The 20,621-nt window shown below is 40.4% G+C and overlaps 1 protein-coding gene across 6 annotated transcripts in view; it reads left to right on the forward strand.

Annotated features, from left to right (window-relative positions):
* The first annotated feature begins 2,457 nt into the window (after positions 1–2,457).
* Positions 2,458–20,621, forward strand: part of LOC136420466 (la-related protein 4-like) — a 58,480-nt gene continuing 40,316 nt past the window's right edge. The window contains exons 1-2 of one of the 6 annotated variants that reach the window (XM_066407406.1): positions 2,458–3,108; positions 3,670–3,748. In XM_066407406.1, the coding sequence (XP_066263503.1) occupies positions 3,692–3,748 (57 nt within the window). In that variant the 5' untranslated portion in view covers positions 2,458–3,108; positions 3,670–3,691. Of the gene's footprint in view, positions 3,113–3,669; positions 3,749–20,621 lie in introns of all 6 variants that reach the window. The other 5 variants (XM_066407407.1, XM_066407405.1, XM_066407409.1 and 2 more) reach the window with 5 other exon arrangements.

The raw sequence follows: 20,621 nt of genomic DNA on the forward strand, positions 1-20,621 counted from the left end.
GCTTTTGACACTGCAGATCTTTCTTAGGCGTCTTCATTTTGATTCGAGGCCTTTCATAGTGATCTATGTACGGTACGGTATGCAGATTCTTTTCGACACACAGTTTTTAAAAAAAAGTTATTTTCCTTATGGAAATCAATGCGTGCACCGCCGGCTGTGAGTGGCATGAACCACGCGTGACCATTCTTTTTTTGCAGAATTCTCGCGATCTGTTCGTAGGGAATCAATGCGCGCACCACCGGTGTCAATGGCACTAACCACGCGCTTGCAATCAAGGTGTTTTTGTCGGGCTTTCTATTTTGTCCCCTTTACGTTATGACGCCAACGTGCTTTGGACAAAAGTGCCTAAACTGAACACGTCAAAAACCGGCCGGACCCACGCCTCTGCTTGGCAAGTAGTCCTGTGCTCCATTTGTTTATATGACCTACTTTTTCAAGGCCTTTGCTTACATGACCTGTTTTCGGGGACACACATGTTTGAGAGTCCCATTATGAAATGCAGCGGATTTAAAAACTTCCTTACTAATATGCCAATTAGCTCCTGATTTGCATAGTCGTTGATTATGTAAAGCACCATCTGAGCTATCTACATACCGAACATAAAAACGATCTGTCAACCCTTTCTCAAGTTATTCATGTCCGAAGTTGAAAACAGTTACACCCACTGCAATTCCAAACAAGTCGCTAGGGGGCCTTAACTTACACAACTTACTTCCTGTGGCATGAACTATCTACCACATAAAAATCATGACCAAAGCACTTGCAGAAAATATGCCCTCAAATTTTGAAGCTCGGCTGCAGTACCTTAAGTACCCACTAGAAGGCCCATTATCAAACTTGACCTTCCTTTCTGTAAACCCTACCCATCCACTAAATATCATGCAGAACCATGGACAGCTTCTCGAGTTGTTGGCGACAAATACGCAAACAGGCAAAGCCCGCTGCAGTACCGACGGAAAATGCCAGGGGAACCATTTTTGAACTTTACCTTCGTTCCTACAACCGCTACTCACCTACCAAAAATCATGAATATCCATTAACGTTTCCGTCACTTTTTTGCCTACATGCAAACACACATGCTGCAGTACTGTTGGAAAACGCCAGGTGAACCATTTTCGAAATTGACCTTTCTTTGCACAACCGCTACATACCTACCGAAAATTATGAAGATCCATCCAAGGTTTCTCAAGTTATGCTCTTGACATACATACAGACCCACCCAACAGCTGGAGTAACCGAAAACATAATCTTCTCGTCGAAGATGATAATTAGCGTCATTCGTGTAACGCGTACGCGACGACTCAAAGACACAACGGAGCGCGAGAGTTCGGAGCAATCATCATGGGACATGAGGGCGGACAGAGCCGACCCCGTCACGGCATGGGTTATCAGACCATACCAATAATAACATAGGGTGGCGTAGTTAGAAAAGTCAAAATGTCAAATGTCTCTTGACTGTTAATAATAAGTAGACACATTTAAACCATTAGCCACGCGGCCTGGCACCTTAGTTGCAATAAGCACCATATAGCCACTCAATCGTCGCCATGGCAATACGTTTTATTGCCTTTCTTGTTGTAAATTTGTTGATTTTGTATTCATAAAGATGTGGTATTTTACAAATAGCACCCGCTTTTGGGTTGTCTATGCCTTTAGGATCGTATTATAGAATTTTGGCACCAGAACTGCAGATGTTCTGAATTTAAAAATCTCCACTCAGATTAATATTTTGAACTAATTTTCAACACGGTTCGCGTCATTTCCGCCCATTTCCAGCGTTGGTAAATAACGCGAAAGCAACTCGCGCAAAGTCTCTAGCCGTAGCCTGGCGAAAATCCCCAGCCCGGGGCGGGAAGTGCGCTTATTCCAAGACGCTCAAACGACACAGCAATTCTCTATCTGGTCAACGTTGAACAACTTGAACTACTTCATGGTTTTCTTTTGACAGACAGGATGGGTCTATTCTTTTTTGAATCCGAATCAGACCTCCTTGATTGAGTATTGTAGGGTTCGGCATCACTTTGCTCGAAAGAAATTTTGGTCAGGCTAACCAAGGACACTATATAATGTCCTTGGGCTAACGCAAGAATAGCCGTGGCGACGATAGAAGGGCGTTTTCGCTTGTTATACTAGTATAACATAACAAGCAAAACGCCCTTCTATATTCGCCATCGGAGACCATCGTGTACTCCTTTCGCTAGCCGTGGCGACTATAGAAAGGGTTTTTTCTTGTTATTATGTGCTAGTATAACATAATAAGAAGCAAAAACGCCCTTCTATAATATAACATAAGAAGAAGCAAAAACGCCCTTCTATGATATAACGTAATAAGAAGCAAAAACGTCCTTCTATAATATAACATAATAAGATACAAAAACGCCCTTCTATAATATAATATAACGTAATAAGAAGCAAAAACGCCCTTCTATAGTCGCCACGGCTAGCGCAAGGAGTATAAGTCGATTATCTCCGATGGGTTGGTAGACTGATTTTTTTGCAATGCCTCAGAAACTGACGCACATTCATGTTCATTACTATTACCACACATGGCATACCGGAAACGTAACATGCATAACCGAATCGGTCCGGGGTGTGCAACTTGGGCTTTAAAAGATTCCCGCCACTGAGTCACGAGGTGTACTGCCGCAGTGCGGCAACGCCACTCCTTTACTAGACAACATGTGTAAATATAAATAAAAACAAAACCATTGCAGCTTGAATTGACTGAAGAAACGTGCTAGTAACGCTATTCTAAGCATGTGAAGATTTTTGTTAAAAAATAAAGCTGCAAAACGGAAGGGAACGGTAAAATTACTTGGAATAACATGACCCTATGGACCTCATTTACTGGCGAAGGAATATTTGACTCTGCTGCCCCTGATGAACTGACTCACGGGGATGGGAGGAATATCCATCCGCGCTTATAACATTAGGATTTTGGTATAGACAAATTGTGTGCGTACTGGAGCCCCAGTTTTACCGTTCACTGTTTGTCTACATCTGGTCCAACTATTTGAACAGAACAATTGGTGTTCAGATCAAGGCCAGGTGACATATCTAGCGGGATAAGACTCGGGAGGTGAGGAAAATCGGCTGGGACTGGCGAAGGTTGGTGAGTATGTTCACGTCCGCCATGTTCAATATGTCCACCATCACGTGCTCGCCATTCGGGGGACAAAAATTCAGGCAGAATTCCTTCAATACGACCATAGTGTCTTGAAGAATTTACATGTTCCTGTCAGAACAACAAATAGATACCACTGAAGATACTGTCAAATCGTCCGCAACGTGAAAAGAGCCTGGCATATTGAAGAAACAACCGATATTTTCTTCCCATACTGTGCATGCTTGCAACGCCCTCTTGTCTTGAGGTTCTGACCAGTCACTGCAGTTAGCTGCCATTTATGTCCTTTTTTAGTACAGGCAACCAAGGATTTCTATAGTAATGACAGACTGGGTAACTTTTGAATGATGAAGCGTTTTCTTGAGTCTAACGTCTGTGCTAATATATCATTTTGACTATTCTTTCAATGGCTATGTTTGAAGCCTTTCGTGCAAGTGTTACAAATGATGTGTTATAATTTTTTATCATAAGCGCCGGTTGCTATCTTCTTTTTTAATGACTGTTGTCTTTATTTATTTGTCTGAACCTGCGGGACTGTGGCACAGTGGATACCGCTGGCTGCATCTGATGACTTCAGACGGGGTGGCCGAAGGACCGTCTGCCGGCGAGCCGCAACTCCACTCGGTAAGGTCGTCAGTTTTATTGTTTTAATATTATGTATGTAGTCGTCAAGTTGGCAGGATGAGGCACTTGATATGTTTCTTGTATTCATGTGCCAAGTATCGGCAGGAAAATCTTTGGAATGAGAGGTAGGAGTGCGTGGAAAGCAAACGAAACCACTAGTGACCTTTGGCAGTGCTGCATACCATGGGGAGGGCGCGCCCCCCTCCCTCCCTCCTTCCCTCCCTCCTTCCCACTTAGGTACTACGGTGACTTAGTGACATGTTTTAAGTACCATTTTGGCCCCAAAATTGAAATTATTCTCGAGAACAAAGCCTTCATGTGAATGACATGTACCACCTCTTTTCAACATATTTGCATTATTATTTCGTATTTCAACTGTGCAAAAACAAGCTACACAAGGTCCTCTTGAGTTTCTGAAACCAGTACAAAATAGACACTTCAACAGTGCTGAAACAATCCAACCATCCATTGTTACCCCTCATTTCTGCCTCTCGTTATAGTGTCGGGATTAGTTGGTTGGTCACTTTAACCTAGCCGCGGCGACTCTAGTGGGAAGACGTATTTACTTGTATATTATACAGTGTCTTCCAACAGAGTCGCGGAAAGCGACGTGAAAAAACCCGAACATGCCGTGTCTGATGCACCAAGATCCCCTTTTTCTCTGGTTTTCTGCAGGTCCCGGGTTTCCCTGAAGTCTTACCGAGTGCACCGGCGTGTTAATGGTCTTCATTTCCCCCTAAGTAGCCCGCAACGTGACCTTTGTCAACTGATTCTGACGTCGAGCAGAAAGTCAACAGACTGGGCCGCCATGATGGATTTCTTCGGTGATGTTCGGTGCCGTAGTCGGAAGCGATCGGTAGCCTTTCGGGTTATGATCGGAAGCGCTTCGGTAAATGCTCATACCCCGAAAGGCTACCGAACACTTCCGACGACGGCACCGAACATCACCGAAGAAATCCATCATGGCGGCCCAGTCTGTTGACTTTCTGCTCGACGTCAGAATCAGTTGACAAAGGTCGCGTTGCGGGCTACTTAGGGGGAAATGAAGACCATTAACACGCCGGTGCACTCGGTAAGACTTCAGGGAAACCCGGGACCTGCAGAAAACCAGAGAAAAAGGGGATCTTGGTGCATCAGACACGGCATGTTCGGTTTTTTCCACGTCGCTTTCCGCGACTCTGTTGAAAGACACTGTATAATATACAAGTAAATACGTCTTCCCACTAGAGTCGCCGCGGCTAACTTTAACCTTGCTAAAGCTAAAGGTGCTGATGAAATGCTAGTACAATGCTTAGGTAGGTTCAGAAATATTTTTATAGGTTTATTTAAGTTGGATCTGCAGATAGGATGGAGTCTTGCTTTTGATAAATAGTATAATTGCTGAACTACGTATAGACTATCCTCCCACCCAACTAGCGCAGCAAAAGAGGCAAATATTTGCTCGCTCATTTGCTATGCTCTTTCTTCTCCTTTTAGTTTTATACTATTAGCTGTACTTGGATCTCTGCTACCATTTTTCATCCTCGTTAAACCAGGACCCATATCGCTCCATGTTACATCGGTCGCGGAATGGGCCCTGGTAAAAAGCTTCGCCACATATGGTTATGGCAGGTCGACGAGGCTTGCTCATGAATGAATAATGAGCTGACCTTATTTGGCACAAACGGCAGTTGTAGCTCATGAATGATTAATGAGCTAGCCGTAACACGTAACCTGATTGGTCGATAGCTTTCCAGCGTTCTTTGAGCGTTGGCTTCCGATGAGAGGAAGCAAACCCTCTGATTTGCTGAAGCTGTTTTGGTGGCGACGTCGTCATAACCATATGTGGCGAAGCTTTTTACCAGGGCCCATTCCGTGACCGATGTAACGTGGAGTGATATTGGTCCTGGTTTAACGAGGACGCCATTTTTATGCTCACCGTCTAACTCTTGTGCAGCAAGCTTTTTTAAAAGCATTTATTGTTTGGCGTACCAATAAATCTATGCTACATATATTTATATGTAATCAAACCGACTGCTGTTATTCACTATAGTGGGATGCTATGATGTGACATAATTTTTTGGGCCCTGAATATTGCAGTGGTAGAAATCCTTTTTTTCAGTGTTCTGCAATATTGCAGAATGTCAAAATTTTGTTCTGCAATTTGATTATATTTTCTGCAAATACACAAGCCTCCATATACTTCAACCTTCTCAACTTGATAATGCCTACTTATATCTAGCTTTGCAACATTGCTGTGATTCTTTATTCTCTCACTCTATCTTTAATTTTTACTAGCAAAAGTTGAAACAGGAATAACATACACGTGTATGAAAATTGCAACGCAAAAGCGTATTTATTCAATATTGATAAAATTAAATATTTGTTTATAATTAAAGAATGTGTATTGAAATTTAAAAAAAATTCAACAACCTGCCTGATAAGGAGGAAAAGGACATTATATGCTTGCAAGGAATACGTGTTCTGATGCGTAATAAGATCGCACGACCTGTGACAAAAATCACAGCCACGGCCAATGGAAAAAAAATGAAAAGATTTTAAAGAATTGGAAAAAAATGAAAAATGAAAAAAATAACGCAAACCTTGGCCTCTGCATGATTTTTTTTCATAAATCTGAAAAATTGCTATCGGTTTTAAACATCGGACTCCGACTTGGGACAGTCTCCAGATGTTTTTCACGTGGGCGCCCCCCTCCCCACTGTCTCGGCACAAATGTTCCGCCTGTTTTTTTTATTCTGCAAAATTGCAGGTTGTTTAATTTTTCTTCTGCAATCTTGAAAATCTTCCTGCAATTCGCAGATTGCAGACGGGTATTTCGAACGCTGTATTGCAATGCAATATTATACAAAATATAAGGTTCCTCCAACTAACTGTGTCCAGAAATTGATGTCAAATATAATACACTACTAGATTTTCATGGAGATTCTTATACTTTTTCTGCATTGCATATTCAGCAGCAATAGCTAGACTAATGTAGGGGAACATTGTGCCTACCAAGTCATGTGCTGACCCTTCACTGTAAGAGTTTTGTAGTGCACATTTTCTGACACATTTCTTGAACTTTACTTTTTCACGCGCAAATTTTTCACGCGCAAGTTTTTCACGCGCAAATTTCTCACGCGCACAAAACCCCAACCCCTTGTCAGGGATGTTTTGATATATCTTGCAATATACTTACGTTGTTTGGGGAATTCTGTAAATCTTGAAATGTTAGAGCTGGCTTTATTTTCATGGTTTTGGCTTCTCCACCAAAAAGTTGTGCGTTACCACAGAATTGTTTCCACTGCAAACTTAAAACACCACGAAAACCTCCTCTTTAACCCTTCTACCATGAAATTGAGTTCCACTTGGTACATCTTCCGTTAGGGGATATTGTGATCATGCAAACCAAATAGCATACTGTTTATATATCATCATCATCATCATCATCATTTATTGAAAACAGATGAATATGACACAAAATTCTGCATCTGGATATCAGGTACAATAACCATCTTAGGAAAACGTTTAGGCTTTCTTTCTAGTTATTTCATGTTGGTCAAATGTTTTGGGTGCACTATTTTTATGGCCAGAGTAGGTCCAGAACACAAGAGGACGGAGTGAGTGTTCATAATTTTTTTTAAAGACATTTGATTTGCAAAGATGGAAGCACTTGTTTCCATCTATAAAACAGGATGTTAAACCCTTAAACTAGCGTAATGGGCTGGCAGCTTTTTGATGATGTTATTTTGATACGATACAAATTTGTAGGTTGGACTGCCTGGGCAAATAAGTAGGTGTGGGCACAGGACTGGGCGTGATAAGGCTGCACCATGTGCTGTCCCTCGTCAAGGGTTTCTATTTTGGAGCCGTGTACCAAGCTGGGCATTAGACCAGCTGTCATTTTTCTTCTCTATATCAACAGTTTCAGCTGTAATGTACTGTAAATATTGAGATGTTGGGGGTGGTTTTCATGGTGACCTCTCTCCACTGCCAAGTGATCACATTGAACCTTTATCCTCCTCAAACACATACTGGTGATACATGCAGGGTGCGAAATACAGTTATGCAACATGTAATTTGCAACCGATTTGCAATATTAGCACGCAGAAATTATATGAATTTGCAATTTTGCAAGTTGAAAATACCGGTGGATCATGTTAGCACTGCAAACTTCTGAAGTGTATTGAGTTGGGAAGGGTAAACCACCAAAAATCAGCTGAATTTTGCCATCAAGAAAGGCAAACATTTTTTTGCTGGTAATATTTCTTCTAATAAAGGACGCACCCTAAATAAATTGTCAACCACTTTCATGCGAGCTGAGATAGTCGGCAGAAAAACCTGAACTAGAGTTCCATGAACACATTATCTTCGCCAAATAATCAAGGCTTATTATAGAGAGTGATTAAAATTTACATGCTTATCACCCCCTGCAAATTTGATCATGCACCATACCATTTGGAAGTTATGATGGGGCGAATGAGTCCAGTCTAGAAAGGGTTAAAAATCATTTGATGGTACAGGACTAGTATATGTGTCTATGGTGCTGATATACGTTATAACTGGTCATCACAAAAATATGAGTATGTTGCTATAATATGGGCCACAAAGGTTCGATATTGCAGTGTTGTAAGTTGAAAGTGATGATGAAATGGCACAGTCAATATATATGAATAGAATACATCTTTATTCCATATCATACACATCTTGAAAACATAGTACTTGTGACTTTGCCGCACCTAGCAGTGGTGCAGTTTTTGGTGCAGTGTACTCTCCAAGCAGAGGAGTGGGTCTGGCTGGTTTTTAACGTGTTTTTAGGTGTTTTTGTCAGGATTTCTATTTTGTCCTCTTTTAGTTATGTCAGACATGCCTGAACTGAACACTTTAAAAACCAGCTGGACCCACACCTCTGCTTGGAGAAAAGTGGGTGCCTGATCTGTTTATTTATTTGACCTGTACGTTTATGCAAGGCCATCTGTTTGCATGACCCGACACTGTCCCATGTCCCATAATGAAATGCAGTGGGTTAACAAACTTTCCTGACTAATTATGCAAATAAGCTCCTGGTTTGCATACTTAGTCATTGATTATGTAAAGTACCATCTGAGCTCTCTACATACCAAACATCACGACGATCTGTCGACACCTTCTCATGTTATTCATGTCCGAATGTCAAAACAAAAACACCCACTGTAGTTCTAAACAAGCCGCTAGGGGGCCCAAATTTACAGAACTTACTTTCTGTGGCATAAACTATCTACCACACAAAATTCATGACCATAGCACTTTCAGAAAATATGCCCCAAAATTTTCAAGCTCCGCTGCAGTACCTTAGGTACCCGCTAGAAGGCCCATTATCGAACTTGACCTTCCTTTCTTTAAACCCTACCCACCCACTAAATATCATACAGATCCATCAACAACTTCTCGAGTTATGCTGGCGACATACAAATACACATCCACAAAAATCCCGCTGCAGTACCGAAGGAAAATACCTCCGTTTTCACAACATCTACACACCTGCAAAAAATCATGAAGATCCATTAACGTTTCCGTCACTTTTTTTGCCTACATGCAAACACAAAAAAATCCAAAGTCCGCTGCAGTAAGGACGCAAGGTGAACCATTTTCAAACCAGACCTTCCTTTGCACAACCACTACACACCTACCAAAAATCATAAAGATTCATTGAAGCTTTCTTGAGTTATGCTCCTGACATACATACAGACCCACCCAACAGATTTTTCAACCGAAAACATAATCTTCTCCGAGTACAAGTACTCGGCGAAGATAATAAAGTGTGCATCCCAGTTTTGCCAGCGGCGGCACCTGGGGATTCCCCAAGACATGGCAACACCCCAATATTGCACGGCACCCTTTAAAAAAGTATCAATGTATTCTTATGTTGGCAATGCGCCCAATCGCCAGCCATAGAATTTGCAGAAAAACGTAACCATAATCTGAGGTCAACACTTAGTTATCTTACACATATACAGTCACAATTTCATAAGTTTGCGATCGGAACGCAGAATGAAAAAATTCGGGATTCAACAGTTCTCAATTTGCCAAACTAGCGGCACTGTAAATAAACTGAAGTATGTGCCGCTTGCACTGACTTCCAAGTTTCCAGCACTTTCCGTGATAACTTGAGGGACGAATCGTGAGAAAATTTCAAATTTATGTATTTCCGTATGAACCTCGCTAATCTCCGTAGTCACGATCTCAGGGTTTTGGTAAAAGTTGGAAAAATAATCCCTGGATGTTTCCAGTGGATATTTGTTGTAGCAAGCATTTGCATTTGTTTCTTTAACTTGGGGCGTACGCATGATGACAGAAATAACAAATCAAAAGCCACTGCATCAACCCATGGTCCTTCAAGCCCAGGTGGCAACGAGAACCACTCGGATTGATCTAGAGCACTGCCTTGTGAGCAAGGAGAAGGCGGAACATTTTCTTGTGCCGAGACAGTGGGGTTGTGGGGCTGCACCCACGTACGTGAAAAACAGAAACAGTCCACTGAGCAGTCTCCCTGATTGTCCGGAGTCTAACTGAAAGTTGCCTTCAAAAGAGGCTTGGCTACATTTTTATTGATCTCGTAATGAAGGCCGCTAAAAACTTCAATCGTTCCAAAACGCTCTTTATTTTGGGTGGCTTACGCTACAACCTATAAACTGTTCTGATCAATTCCCGCCATCTTGATCACGTGAAACACAGCCATCTACAAATCAGAGCACAGGTTATTCGACGTGAGCCAATCAGAGCTCAGAACACACAGCATTTTGCATATTCATGAGTATTCAATATGATTCCTGCGGCCGCTCAGCCTGGGTTGTGTAAATCTTTTCATATCCCGGAAGAAAAGGAACTGTTCGATGGCTGGTCCTTCATTGCAAATCCTTTTGAGGTTTTGGGTTTTTAGTCGTGCTCTGTCCACGTTCGTAGGACACAAACATGGTTTTCAGAAAATTCATGACCTGAATGACACTTGTGTAAACTTGGAAAGACCGACTTACATCTTGAAAAACACATCTTTAATGAGATCAACATTTGGAAAAAGGTGCCGACATAGATTGTGTTCGAGCATAACAATACTAAACAAGAATTCGGAGACCTCAAATCTCCACTGTCACATGACTTCCAAATGCCACAAGTATGACATTCCAATATGGAATTACAGTATTTTCTCATTAATTATACAATCAATGTCCCTTTATTTCTCAGTTACAACAGATGTTGCATTTTTTAACTGTGGTACCATTGAACAGAGTGGGTTTTTAAAATGCCCCCTTGATTATGCAAATTAGATTCTAATTTGCATTATCACCATTTCAAGTAACACTTAACCCTAGTAGCGCAGCACCCGACATATTCCACATGCATGTTCTGTACGCGAGCCCCGACATTTGTCGGTTTCAGGGTATTCCCCGATTGAACACGCAAGACTGATACGCTTTGACCCGGAAGTAACCTAGAAGTAACCATGTGATACTAGAAACTGCTAAAGTCGGGTCAAGGGTCAATATTGTAGTTACGTAATCCAATCCCAGAGTTCTTTGCGGACCTAATTATGCTAATGAGCAACATGGCAGACCAAGTTGCAGACCAAAATTTTCTTCTTGTAATTTTCTTTGTTTTTATGGCTCAATCCTTTGTTTAAACGCTAAAATGTCGAAGTTTGCTCGGTCTTAAGTGCATAAAGGGTCTTTCTTCACCGATTCTGAGGCAGAACATCCTACATTGGGCAGGAATTTTTGGAAGAAATGCTTCAAAACATCAGGAAGCTGATCCCACATGGGCGCGTTCCCAATCTCATGGTAAATTGGGACTTGCCCCGCGAAATTGACCTTGGTCACCTTCATGGTAGTGGTTGAGGGCCAGAATGTGCCAAATAGCTGACGATTCAGTGACAGCTGGAACTCTACCTCACCTGGAGTTTACTGAATCTTACAGAGAAGGTCTAATTTATGCAATCCCTGTAATAAATTATGATGTCATTCAATCTTTAGTCTGTACTTGTAAGTTTTTGACATGTCATAGTGATTTTTAGATGCAATCTTGCCACAGGCATAGCTGTTATGAACTTTTACTTTACTTGATTACTTATGTCTATGTTGCTGATAATTCAATGGTACTTCATCAAATTGCATGTTTTATGGCTTTTTATGTACATAATTAGTATTTACATTGATAACTTTTATTATGAGCTTATTGTACATTTTCAAACAATGTAGAACTAAGAAGTTGTAAGCTTTGTGTTGTGATGGAAGAAGCTTGTGTCCAATTTCTTTTGAAGTCATAGAAAGAAGTATACAATACTATATAGGAGCAACAGATAAAACATTGAATCCTTTGAACAGTCTGTTCAGCACCAAGGATAATGTCCAATCATTAACTCACCTGTAGCAGTACCTGCCTGATTTTTTTCCCTCAGATGGGCAAGGTTAATGTTTTCAGCAGTCTTCAGATAGTTTGTAGTAAAAAAATACTCACTTTTAATGTAGAATATGAAAGTATAATACAATGGTTTAATAAAAAAAGTATGTTTTATTGCCGCTATTAACCCTTATCACAGACAGAATTGTAGATGAGTGCAACATTTCTTGAGAATACACATTGTTAGTTTTCCAATGATATATACATTGATGGGGTTACTGTAAAGCAAAGTAACTAAAAATAAGCAATATCAAACTAGTACCCCTTGTTTGAAAGGTGTCTGGGAATAGAACTCCAGCAGGACAAGGGTTAAGCTATCCACATAATAGAAACAAGTACACAGGTTTGGTAGTGTACCCCTTTGTGGTTTGACCACCAGCTATTTGGACCTGGGGAATTCTTGTTCCAGATTTGAAACTAACAGGTGTGAGCTACCACAATATGCCTATAATGGGCATATACATGTAGATAAATCTCATTACATATGCCAATTCAGTCCCAATTTGCATAATTTGCCATTCATTGTGTACATCTCCATCTAAGCTACCTGCATAGTAAATAACATGAAAATCTGTTGCTCCTTTCTTCAGTTATTCTCCTTAGAAGATTTTGACAAATACGCCATTGCAGTTCCAGTGACACATACCAAGGGGCCCAAAATCGACCTTGACCTACCCACATACCAAATATTACAATCCATCTACACGTTCTTCAGTTATGCTGACTGTAAGCATCCGGAGACACACACATACACACACGCAAACACACTCAAAACAATATCCCCATGAAGAAGTCTTTTTTATGGAGATAACAAAACAAGGGAATGTGAATTTCTGATGGTGTATGGCTTCCCCAAGCCCTCAGCTTCATTGCAAACACAAAATACAAATTTTTCGATTTTCTACTGACTTCTTGGCAAAATCTGTGTCGAAATTTTTCAGAGTGGATGGCCTCTGTCTGCGTTCAGGCCGTCTCAAGTTAGACCAGACCAGTCATTTGACAGGAGGATGCCCCACTGGCGGAAGCGCTGCTTGTTGACCTCTCAAAACCTGTTTCATGTTGCAATTAGCCCTCGGGTAAAAACTCGCAAATAGAACTTTTATACCAGAAACTTTTAGTATTTCCCTTTAATACGGTAAATGCTAAGGGTGTCATATTGGAGGTGTAACCTATCATGACCAATTATCGTCCAATTTATTCAAAACGTTTAATGTTTATCAAACCATGGGAAGAAATATCAGGTCTGCTAAAAAGAAAAATGCATGGTCTGTAAGTTTTCTCTGCCTGTTTTACGCCGTGCAAGCATGTATTTATACTGAGGTGTATGATGAAGAATTGTGCTAGGGTTACCCATTATCGTCCACTTCTAGCGCTATGCTATGTCTTTTTCCTTCTTGAAAAACATAGACCGGAAAAAATGCACAGTACCTGTCCAAAGTAGTCTACAGAAAACAATGTTGCACAGTGAATGTCACCAACATGAGCAGCACATGGCGTTCACGTGATAAACGCATGGCCATGATGTTATGCCTTACCAAAAATGTACCATCGGAACGGGGGTCGCTAGGTTGTATGAAACCTTCCTAAAACTGGCAAGAATTTCAAACCTCGAATCACCATAGATAGTCTGAACGTCAAAGAAAGGTTTATGTCAGCTACTTTTAAAAGATACTAGCTATCGTGCAAGTTAAAAAAACATGATGAAGTACGCGTTGTCGAATTACATATGAAATATGTCATGCATGACGCTTCCGTGCAACTTGCTGTTACTGGTTCAGGAGTTTATCCTGTTATGTCGCTGGTCGTAAACCTTTTTCATTGTTTTGCATAAAAGAGAGTGATGGCTAAGGATTAGAGCTGTGTACCGGTACACTGTACCGATATAGTACCGGGTACAATCAATTAGGTACAGGTCCAAGATACCTGACCCTGCTGTATCGGTACTGGACCTGACTCAGGGGATTGCCACTTTGACAGATAAAATTACTATGAAATTACCGTGGCAGTGCTCTAAAGCCACTCTAAAGCACAGAAAACACATTTGCATGGCTGGAGTCAAATTTTTATCTGTGTTTTCATAAAAACAATACCTAGCACAATCAAATATTATGTTTTTACCAGTTCAAACATGCCTTTGCCCTTATTGAAAATCTGGCATTTTCCGAACAAGTAGTTTAGGTACAGTTTCAGGTCCGGACCTGTACCTAAACCCGTGTACCTGTACCTAAAATTTGTTTAGGTACACAGCTCTACTAAGGATCATACTTATGACGTCCTTTATTGCTCATCAACATGTGGACATGACCCAAATTGAATGATAACTGGTAGTGCATGATAATTGGTCATGTTACGTTATAGCTTTAGGAAAAGTGAATACGATGGAACAGGGCTCGAAATAGTGGGTGCATGTGCACCCAGTGCACCCAAAATTGGAGCTGTGCACCTAATTTTTGACTGTGGGTGCACTGGTGCACCTATATATTTTTGTAGCCTATAGGGTTAAGGTACTATTGTACACTAGTATACAGAATATTCTTGAAATGTAAGTATAAAAAACAGCATGATAACTTTTTGCTGTACTTCATTTAATGTATTATTTGTTTGAAATTTTAAAGTTAGCTATAGAATTACAGATTGAAGTTCTTAAGAGAGGCAGCAGCGTTAAACTTTGTAATTATGTTCTGAAGAACATTCAACTTTATTTTATGTGGTGCACCCAAAATTCTTTCTGTGCACCCAATTTTTTTAGTTGGGTGCACCAGTGCACCTATTCCCAAAGATGAATTTCGAGCCCTGTGGAATGTGCTTTATTCTAATAAGGGAAAAATTTGCATAATAATATTTCCCATGCGGTAAATGCTAGGGATGTCATTGGAGGTTTATGTAGCTTCGGGAAAGGTGAATATAACTAAATGCACGTTATGCTAATGAGGACTTCATTTGCATAGTTAATGCAGAAACTTCATTCTTTTCTGGTAAATGGTAGGGACTTCATATTTGACATATGATTCATAAATAGCTTTAAAGTGTTTATGACACCAAAATACAACATTTTCTTATTATCTGTAATAGGAATACGGTAGTATCATTCAATGAATAGAAACGTTTAAAACTAATACTCACCCTTCTGATGTTATTTAACATGGAACAATTAGAAACCATACTTACAGCTTTTGATTTTTCTCTGATCTTCCCACCAGGTAATTACATTAATCAGTTGTTTCTCCCACGATGACGTCACAATGAACACGGCAGCCGGTTCGGAACCTTATACCAAGGCTTGTGAAAAACATTATTTGATGAGCAAATAGTGTTTTATTATCGTGGTTACATTCAATTAAAAGACATTATAATATTTAGTTTGTTTGCTTCTCGTTCTTTCCGAGCCGCAGTGCAAAGTTCCAAACCGGCTGCCATGTTCATTGTGACGTCATCGGGAGAGATGTCACTGATTAATGTAATTACACGGTGGGAAGAATCAAAAGCTGGAGGTATGATGTTTTGATTGTTCGATGTTCAATAACATCCGAAGGGTGTATATTTTGCGAAAATATCTATGTTATCAAACAATACTATTATAGTTTACTTAATTTCAGGATTTAAAAAAATTTTGATGTCATTGGTGTCTTATAAACTTTAATAAATGACATTTTATTTTTCCTTTATTAGTGGGAGGGAAATATCCTGCTTTTTTACGAAAATGTTGCCTTTCTAGTTTTAACAATATCTATTCATGAAAATAACGTGTGTGGTTTGTTTCTCCTCTTGTATTGGAATTCAAGTCCCAATACCGCTAAAAAAGCACAACTTTAGCGAGGAATCACAACACACATAGCCTCAACTGTGAGTGCCAGTCGGAGGAAGACAAGTGAATACATTTGTAGAAACTGATAGAAAAATTCTGGACTAGTTTTGATCCGGATCGATGATCTATTTTTTTTAGTGGAAACAGGGTCTAGGTTTGACTGGTAGTAGGACCAGGATGATGTTGGTTTGTTGCCCATAGAATGCTTGTTTTGCTTCATGTTTTTCTTGAAAAAATCTGAGAACCAAGAACTGAAATTGGTGTTGCCTGAAGAAGGTGTGAACATGATAATTGTATTTTATAGCGTGTTGATGACCATGGCCGGATGTTTCTTGAATTCTTGGAAGTTGTTCCAGTGACCCAGTTTTCTGCCAGACTATGGTATTGAAGCAGATGGTTGGTTCTTGGACCTGTTTCAACTGTGTCTTGGTTGGACTGGGCTATTTCTTTGCATGAGAAAATGAATGGCCTTATATGGAAGTGTCTGTTTGTCCAAACTATTAATAGTGAGGCCAGGTTTGGGAAGCCCTTTTGCTGGTGGAGCATACATGTAGCTCCTGTTCTCAGGAGGGGAGGCTTTCTCTGGCTTTGCCATTGTTTCCTAAAAGGTACCTACCCTTCAATATCAAACGTGTTTTCTTTATTTTATGCTTAATGTAAAACTTCAGGATACGTACCTTAATACTACAATTATATAGTTAGAGAAGGTTGAATTATCTGCCCTAGTTCCTGAAATGCCAATCTATATTCTATTGGGGTCTGTATCCATGCATTATGTAGTTGATGTAGGATTTTAATGGGTTGAATTTTATGCCTGTATGCTCTGATTATCTTCTCTCTCTGGAAAATACAAAGAAGTGATTATCCATATTACATTTCAAGTTGTTATGTGTATAAAGAATGTTGAATTGTAGGTTGCTGTGGCAGTGTTATTATTGATATATATATTTATAGGGTTGGATGATTTTAAGGAAAATCTTTCCTCTCATGAACCTTATATGTATATCTTTTATTGACATCTCACTATGATTAAGGTGTGTTTTATGATGCTTAGGCCACACCAATTTAATTTGTTGCTTCTCGGATTTTTTCAGAAAAAAATTGGAGCAACAGGGTGAAAAAAAATAAAAAAATTAAATTCTTGCAAAAAAGTAAGATAAAGGCTTACTTACCACAAAGAATAACATGATTATGAAGTTTTCATCTTTTCACATCACATTTTAATTCTTTAATCTAGTATTACAATTCAGATGTTCAGTGATGACTTTAAGAATTATGATTTTTCTCCCATTTCTTTAGTAAACAAAAGAAAATCAAAATACTAAGTGTTTGTGAAATGCTTATTGTGATTTTCATTGTGGTAAAATTTTTCTTTTTTAAAAATATCAGTCAATAGTGTCCATCTTAAGTTACCACAGGTTTTTTTTCAATAATAGTTGTAATATTTTGTAATTGTTGTGAAACGATTTTAAATTGTTAGATTCTATGTACATTAAAAAAATATTTAAAAAGGGAAATAAGGGAGTGACATATTTTACAAATTGTTGACAATTTGCCAAACAAAGTAGCCATCAAATGAGTTAATCTTTAGAAATGAATTTCAAATATTAATTGGTTTACTTCAAATTCCAAACAATTTACAAATATTTCTCTGAAATTCAAAAGAGTAGAATTGCCCCCATATTGCCCATAGCAATAATTCTATCAAGGCCAACATTACTAATCCAGGCGAAATCAGTCCGACATTTGGCACACTTCCAAGGCAGGATCTCAATCACAAAAAGTTCGGCAACAGGGAAAAGGGGGCTGTTTTTGGCTTATAAAAATACACTTTGGCTTTTCCCTACCTTATATTGTAAACTGAAGGGCAGTGTTACACCATAAGGAGCTATATTACTGCCCAAATTAGGAAAAGTCAGGAGGAAAACAACAGAGAAATGCGACTTCGATCGCAACACTCCAACACAGGCAGGAGAGTCTATTCTGTACGTAGGGGGGAGGTTTCTTGGAAATGCCTAAAAACAATGTCAAGACAGTATGACATTTTACAGTAATAACATAACATGTATATACCACAATACTTAGATATTGCACTTCAAATCGTAACTGCTATCAACATACGTTTATATAGAGATAGATAATACTATTTTAGAAATGTTCCCTTACTTTAAAATCAACTCTTCTGGAACAGCCAGCTGCTATTACTAGTGATGGAAAGTTCTGATTGTTCGGAACAAAACCCACCACATAGGATTTGATCAAACTGTCCTCCTTTTAGAACAATAAACAGCTTGTGTTTTACCCTGTTGGCTGATTGTCTAACAACTAAGAGAGGACCATTGGGAATACTGGAGGTTTGTTTGCCCTCGTCTGTCAGCATGTGGGCCCGTATTTGCTGTGGGGAGGGGTGCAGTTACAGACTGTCCCTTTTCTCTCATTACAGGTTTGCGGTAGCAAAACCCTGCATTGCTTTCATAGGATGTTGGTCATATGGTCTATGGGCGCCGCCATTTTGTATCCCATGTGAGTGGTGTATGATGGGACGTGGTGGTTTTGTATGTGGTTTTGATGTGTTAATCTTGTATTTGGGTTATTTCCGCTAGATTTCTAGGTTTGATTGATATGTAAACCAAAATACTAGGTCCTGATAATGTTTTTTTCCAAGAGTGTTGAGCTTGGGCGTAACGTAATACACCAATACAATGTAAATTTGAAGCGAAAATTTGTGAATGGGAGCTGTGACCCCATTTTTTTTCTTCAAAAATCGGAAAAATCGTAGCGGCGATTCCGAGAAGCAACAAATTAAATTGGTGTGGCTTTAAGCCCATATTTTGCTCCTCTTGTAAATTGTTATTACAAATACAGTCAAACCTGCCCAAGGCGACCACCTGGGGGACCGAGCAAAAACGGTCGCAATGGACAGGTGGTCGCCATGAAGAGGATTCCACTCACCACACGCTTGAAAATGAGGCGGTCGCCATGGGCAGGGATCGGGCTCTGTACAGTCCCAATTCGTGGAAGTCGCGGTTGCCTTCGGCAGGCAGCTTAATGCTTGTTCCTATGGGGAAACATTTCGGGACTGAGAAAAAGCGGTCGCCATGGCCAGGTGGTCACATTGAAGAGGTGGTCGCCTAGCTAGGCAGGTTTGACTGTAATTACAAAAGTGTACCAATCAATTCTTCTTTCTAAAACTTCAACTTTATAATCGCTGGTTGTCCTCCCTTTTCTATTGGTATAACAGATTGGACCATGGCTGGTTCTTAGAGGTAGCAGAACACAGTATTTCACCTATGGGGATTTACATGGTTCAGGACCGCAAAGTGAGAAGGTTCAATGCCTCATATTTTATGGCAGGGTGCACAATGAAGTTACAAAAATCGAATATGTTTGACTGTAGGGTATAATCTACAAAATATGTGAAAATGTGAAGTTTGCCTGCTCATCATCTTTTGAAAGCCACTTTTATTTGACCCTCGGCGGAGGTCATCATACTGCAGCCAACGCAAAGCAGTTGGCGGTCATCATATCTAAGCGCAAATTGACGCCAGCCAAAACATTTACATCGTACTGCTCATACAGTCTCAAAACTGACTTGTTCCTACAATTCACCACAGTGCCCACCTTGCTGACGTGCACTGAAGAATGTCTATGGCTTTATCAAGTTCTGTGATGCACTTCTTTATACCCGAACTACTATTGACCAAGATGGCCGTGGAGAAATACTGTATTATGCTACCTTAATGGGGTGGGGGGCGATATGAAGCAAACAATAGTCTGCCACCTGACAAAAACCATGTGCAGTCCCAGCAGTCCAACATCCTTCCTTATTTGCAGCCCCAGCAGCCTTGCATCCCTCCTGATTTGTTGCTCAAACAGCCTAGTGTCCCTCCTCATCTGTTGTCCAAGCAGCCTAGCATCCCCCTGATATGCACCTCCAACAGCCTAGCATCCCCCTGATATACACCTCCAACAGCCTAGCATTCCCCCTGATATGCACCTCAAACAGCCTAGCATCCCTTCTCATATGCAACTCCAATGACCTAGCATCCCCCCTGATATGCACCTCCAACAGCCTAGCACCCCTCCTCATATGCACTTCCAACAGCCTAGCATGTCTTCTCATATGCAACTCCAATGGCCTAGCATCCCCCTGATATGTGCCTCCAATAGCCTAGCACCCCCCCTGATCCAACAGCCAGAAATGTTACTATCCCAGCATGCCTCAATACACATCCAGCTATACACATCCACAGATGGCTGACTGTGGGCAAGAAGCATATAGAGTGAACTCTACTAGGCCTCATATTATTCCTGGTACTGATTGACGATGCTGCTTCTGATGCCTCTAGTCCGGTATGGAAATACGTGGATGATATGAACATGCTCCAATCAAGACTGCTCAAACAACCTTCAATCCTACAGTCTGATCTGGATCAGTTATGCCAATGGACGTTAAACAACCATATGCTACTAAACGACTCTAAATGCCTTGCTATGCACATCACATTCTGTCGGAACTATCCCCCTCTGCCACCACTGCGAGTCAACAATGCACCGCTAGCTGTCGCCCCCAGCCTTAAGATCCTTGGACTCCACATCCAGAACAACCTTCATTGGGACGTCCAAGTCAAGCAGATGGTGGGAAAGGCGGCAAAG

This window comes from Branchiostoma lanceolatum, chromosome 15, assembly GCF_035083965.1.
Source record: "Branchiostoma lanceolatum isolate klBraLanc5 chromosome 15, klBraLanc5.hap2, whole genome shotgun sequence".
Classification (NCBI taxonomy): domain Eukaryota; kingdom Metazoa; phylum Chordata; class Leptocardii; order Amphioxiformes; family Branchiostomatidae; genus Branchiostoma; species Branchiostoma lanceolatum.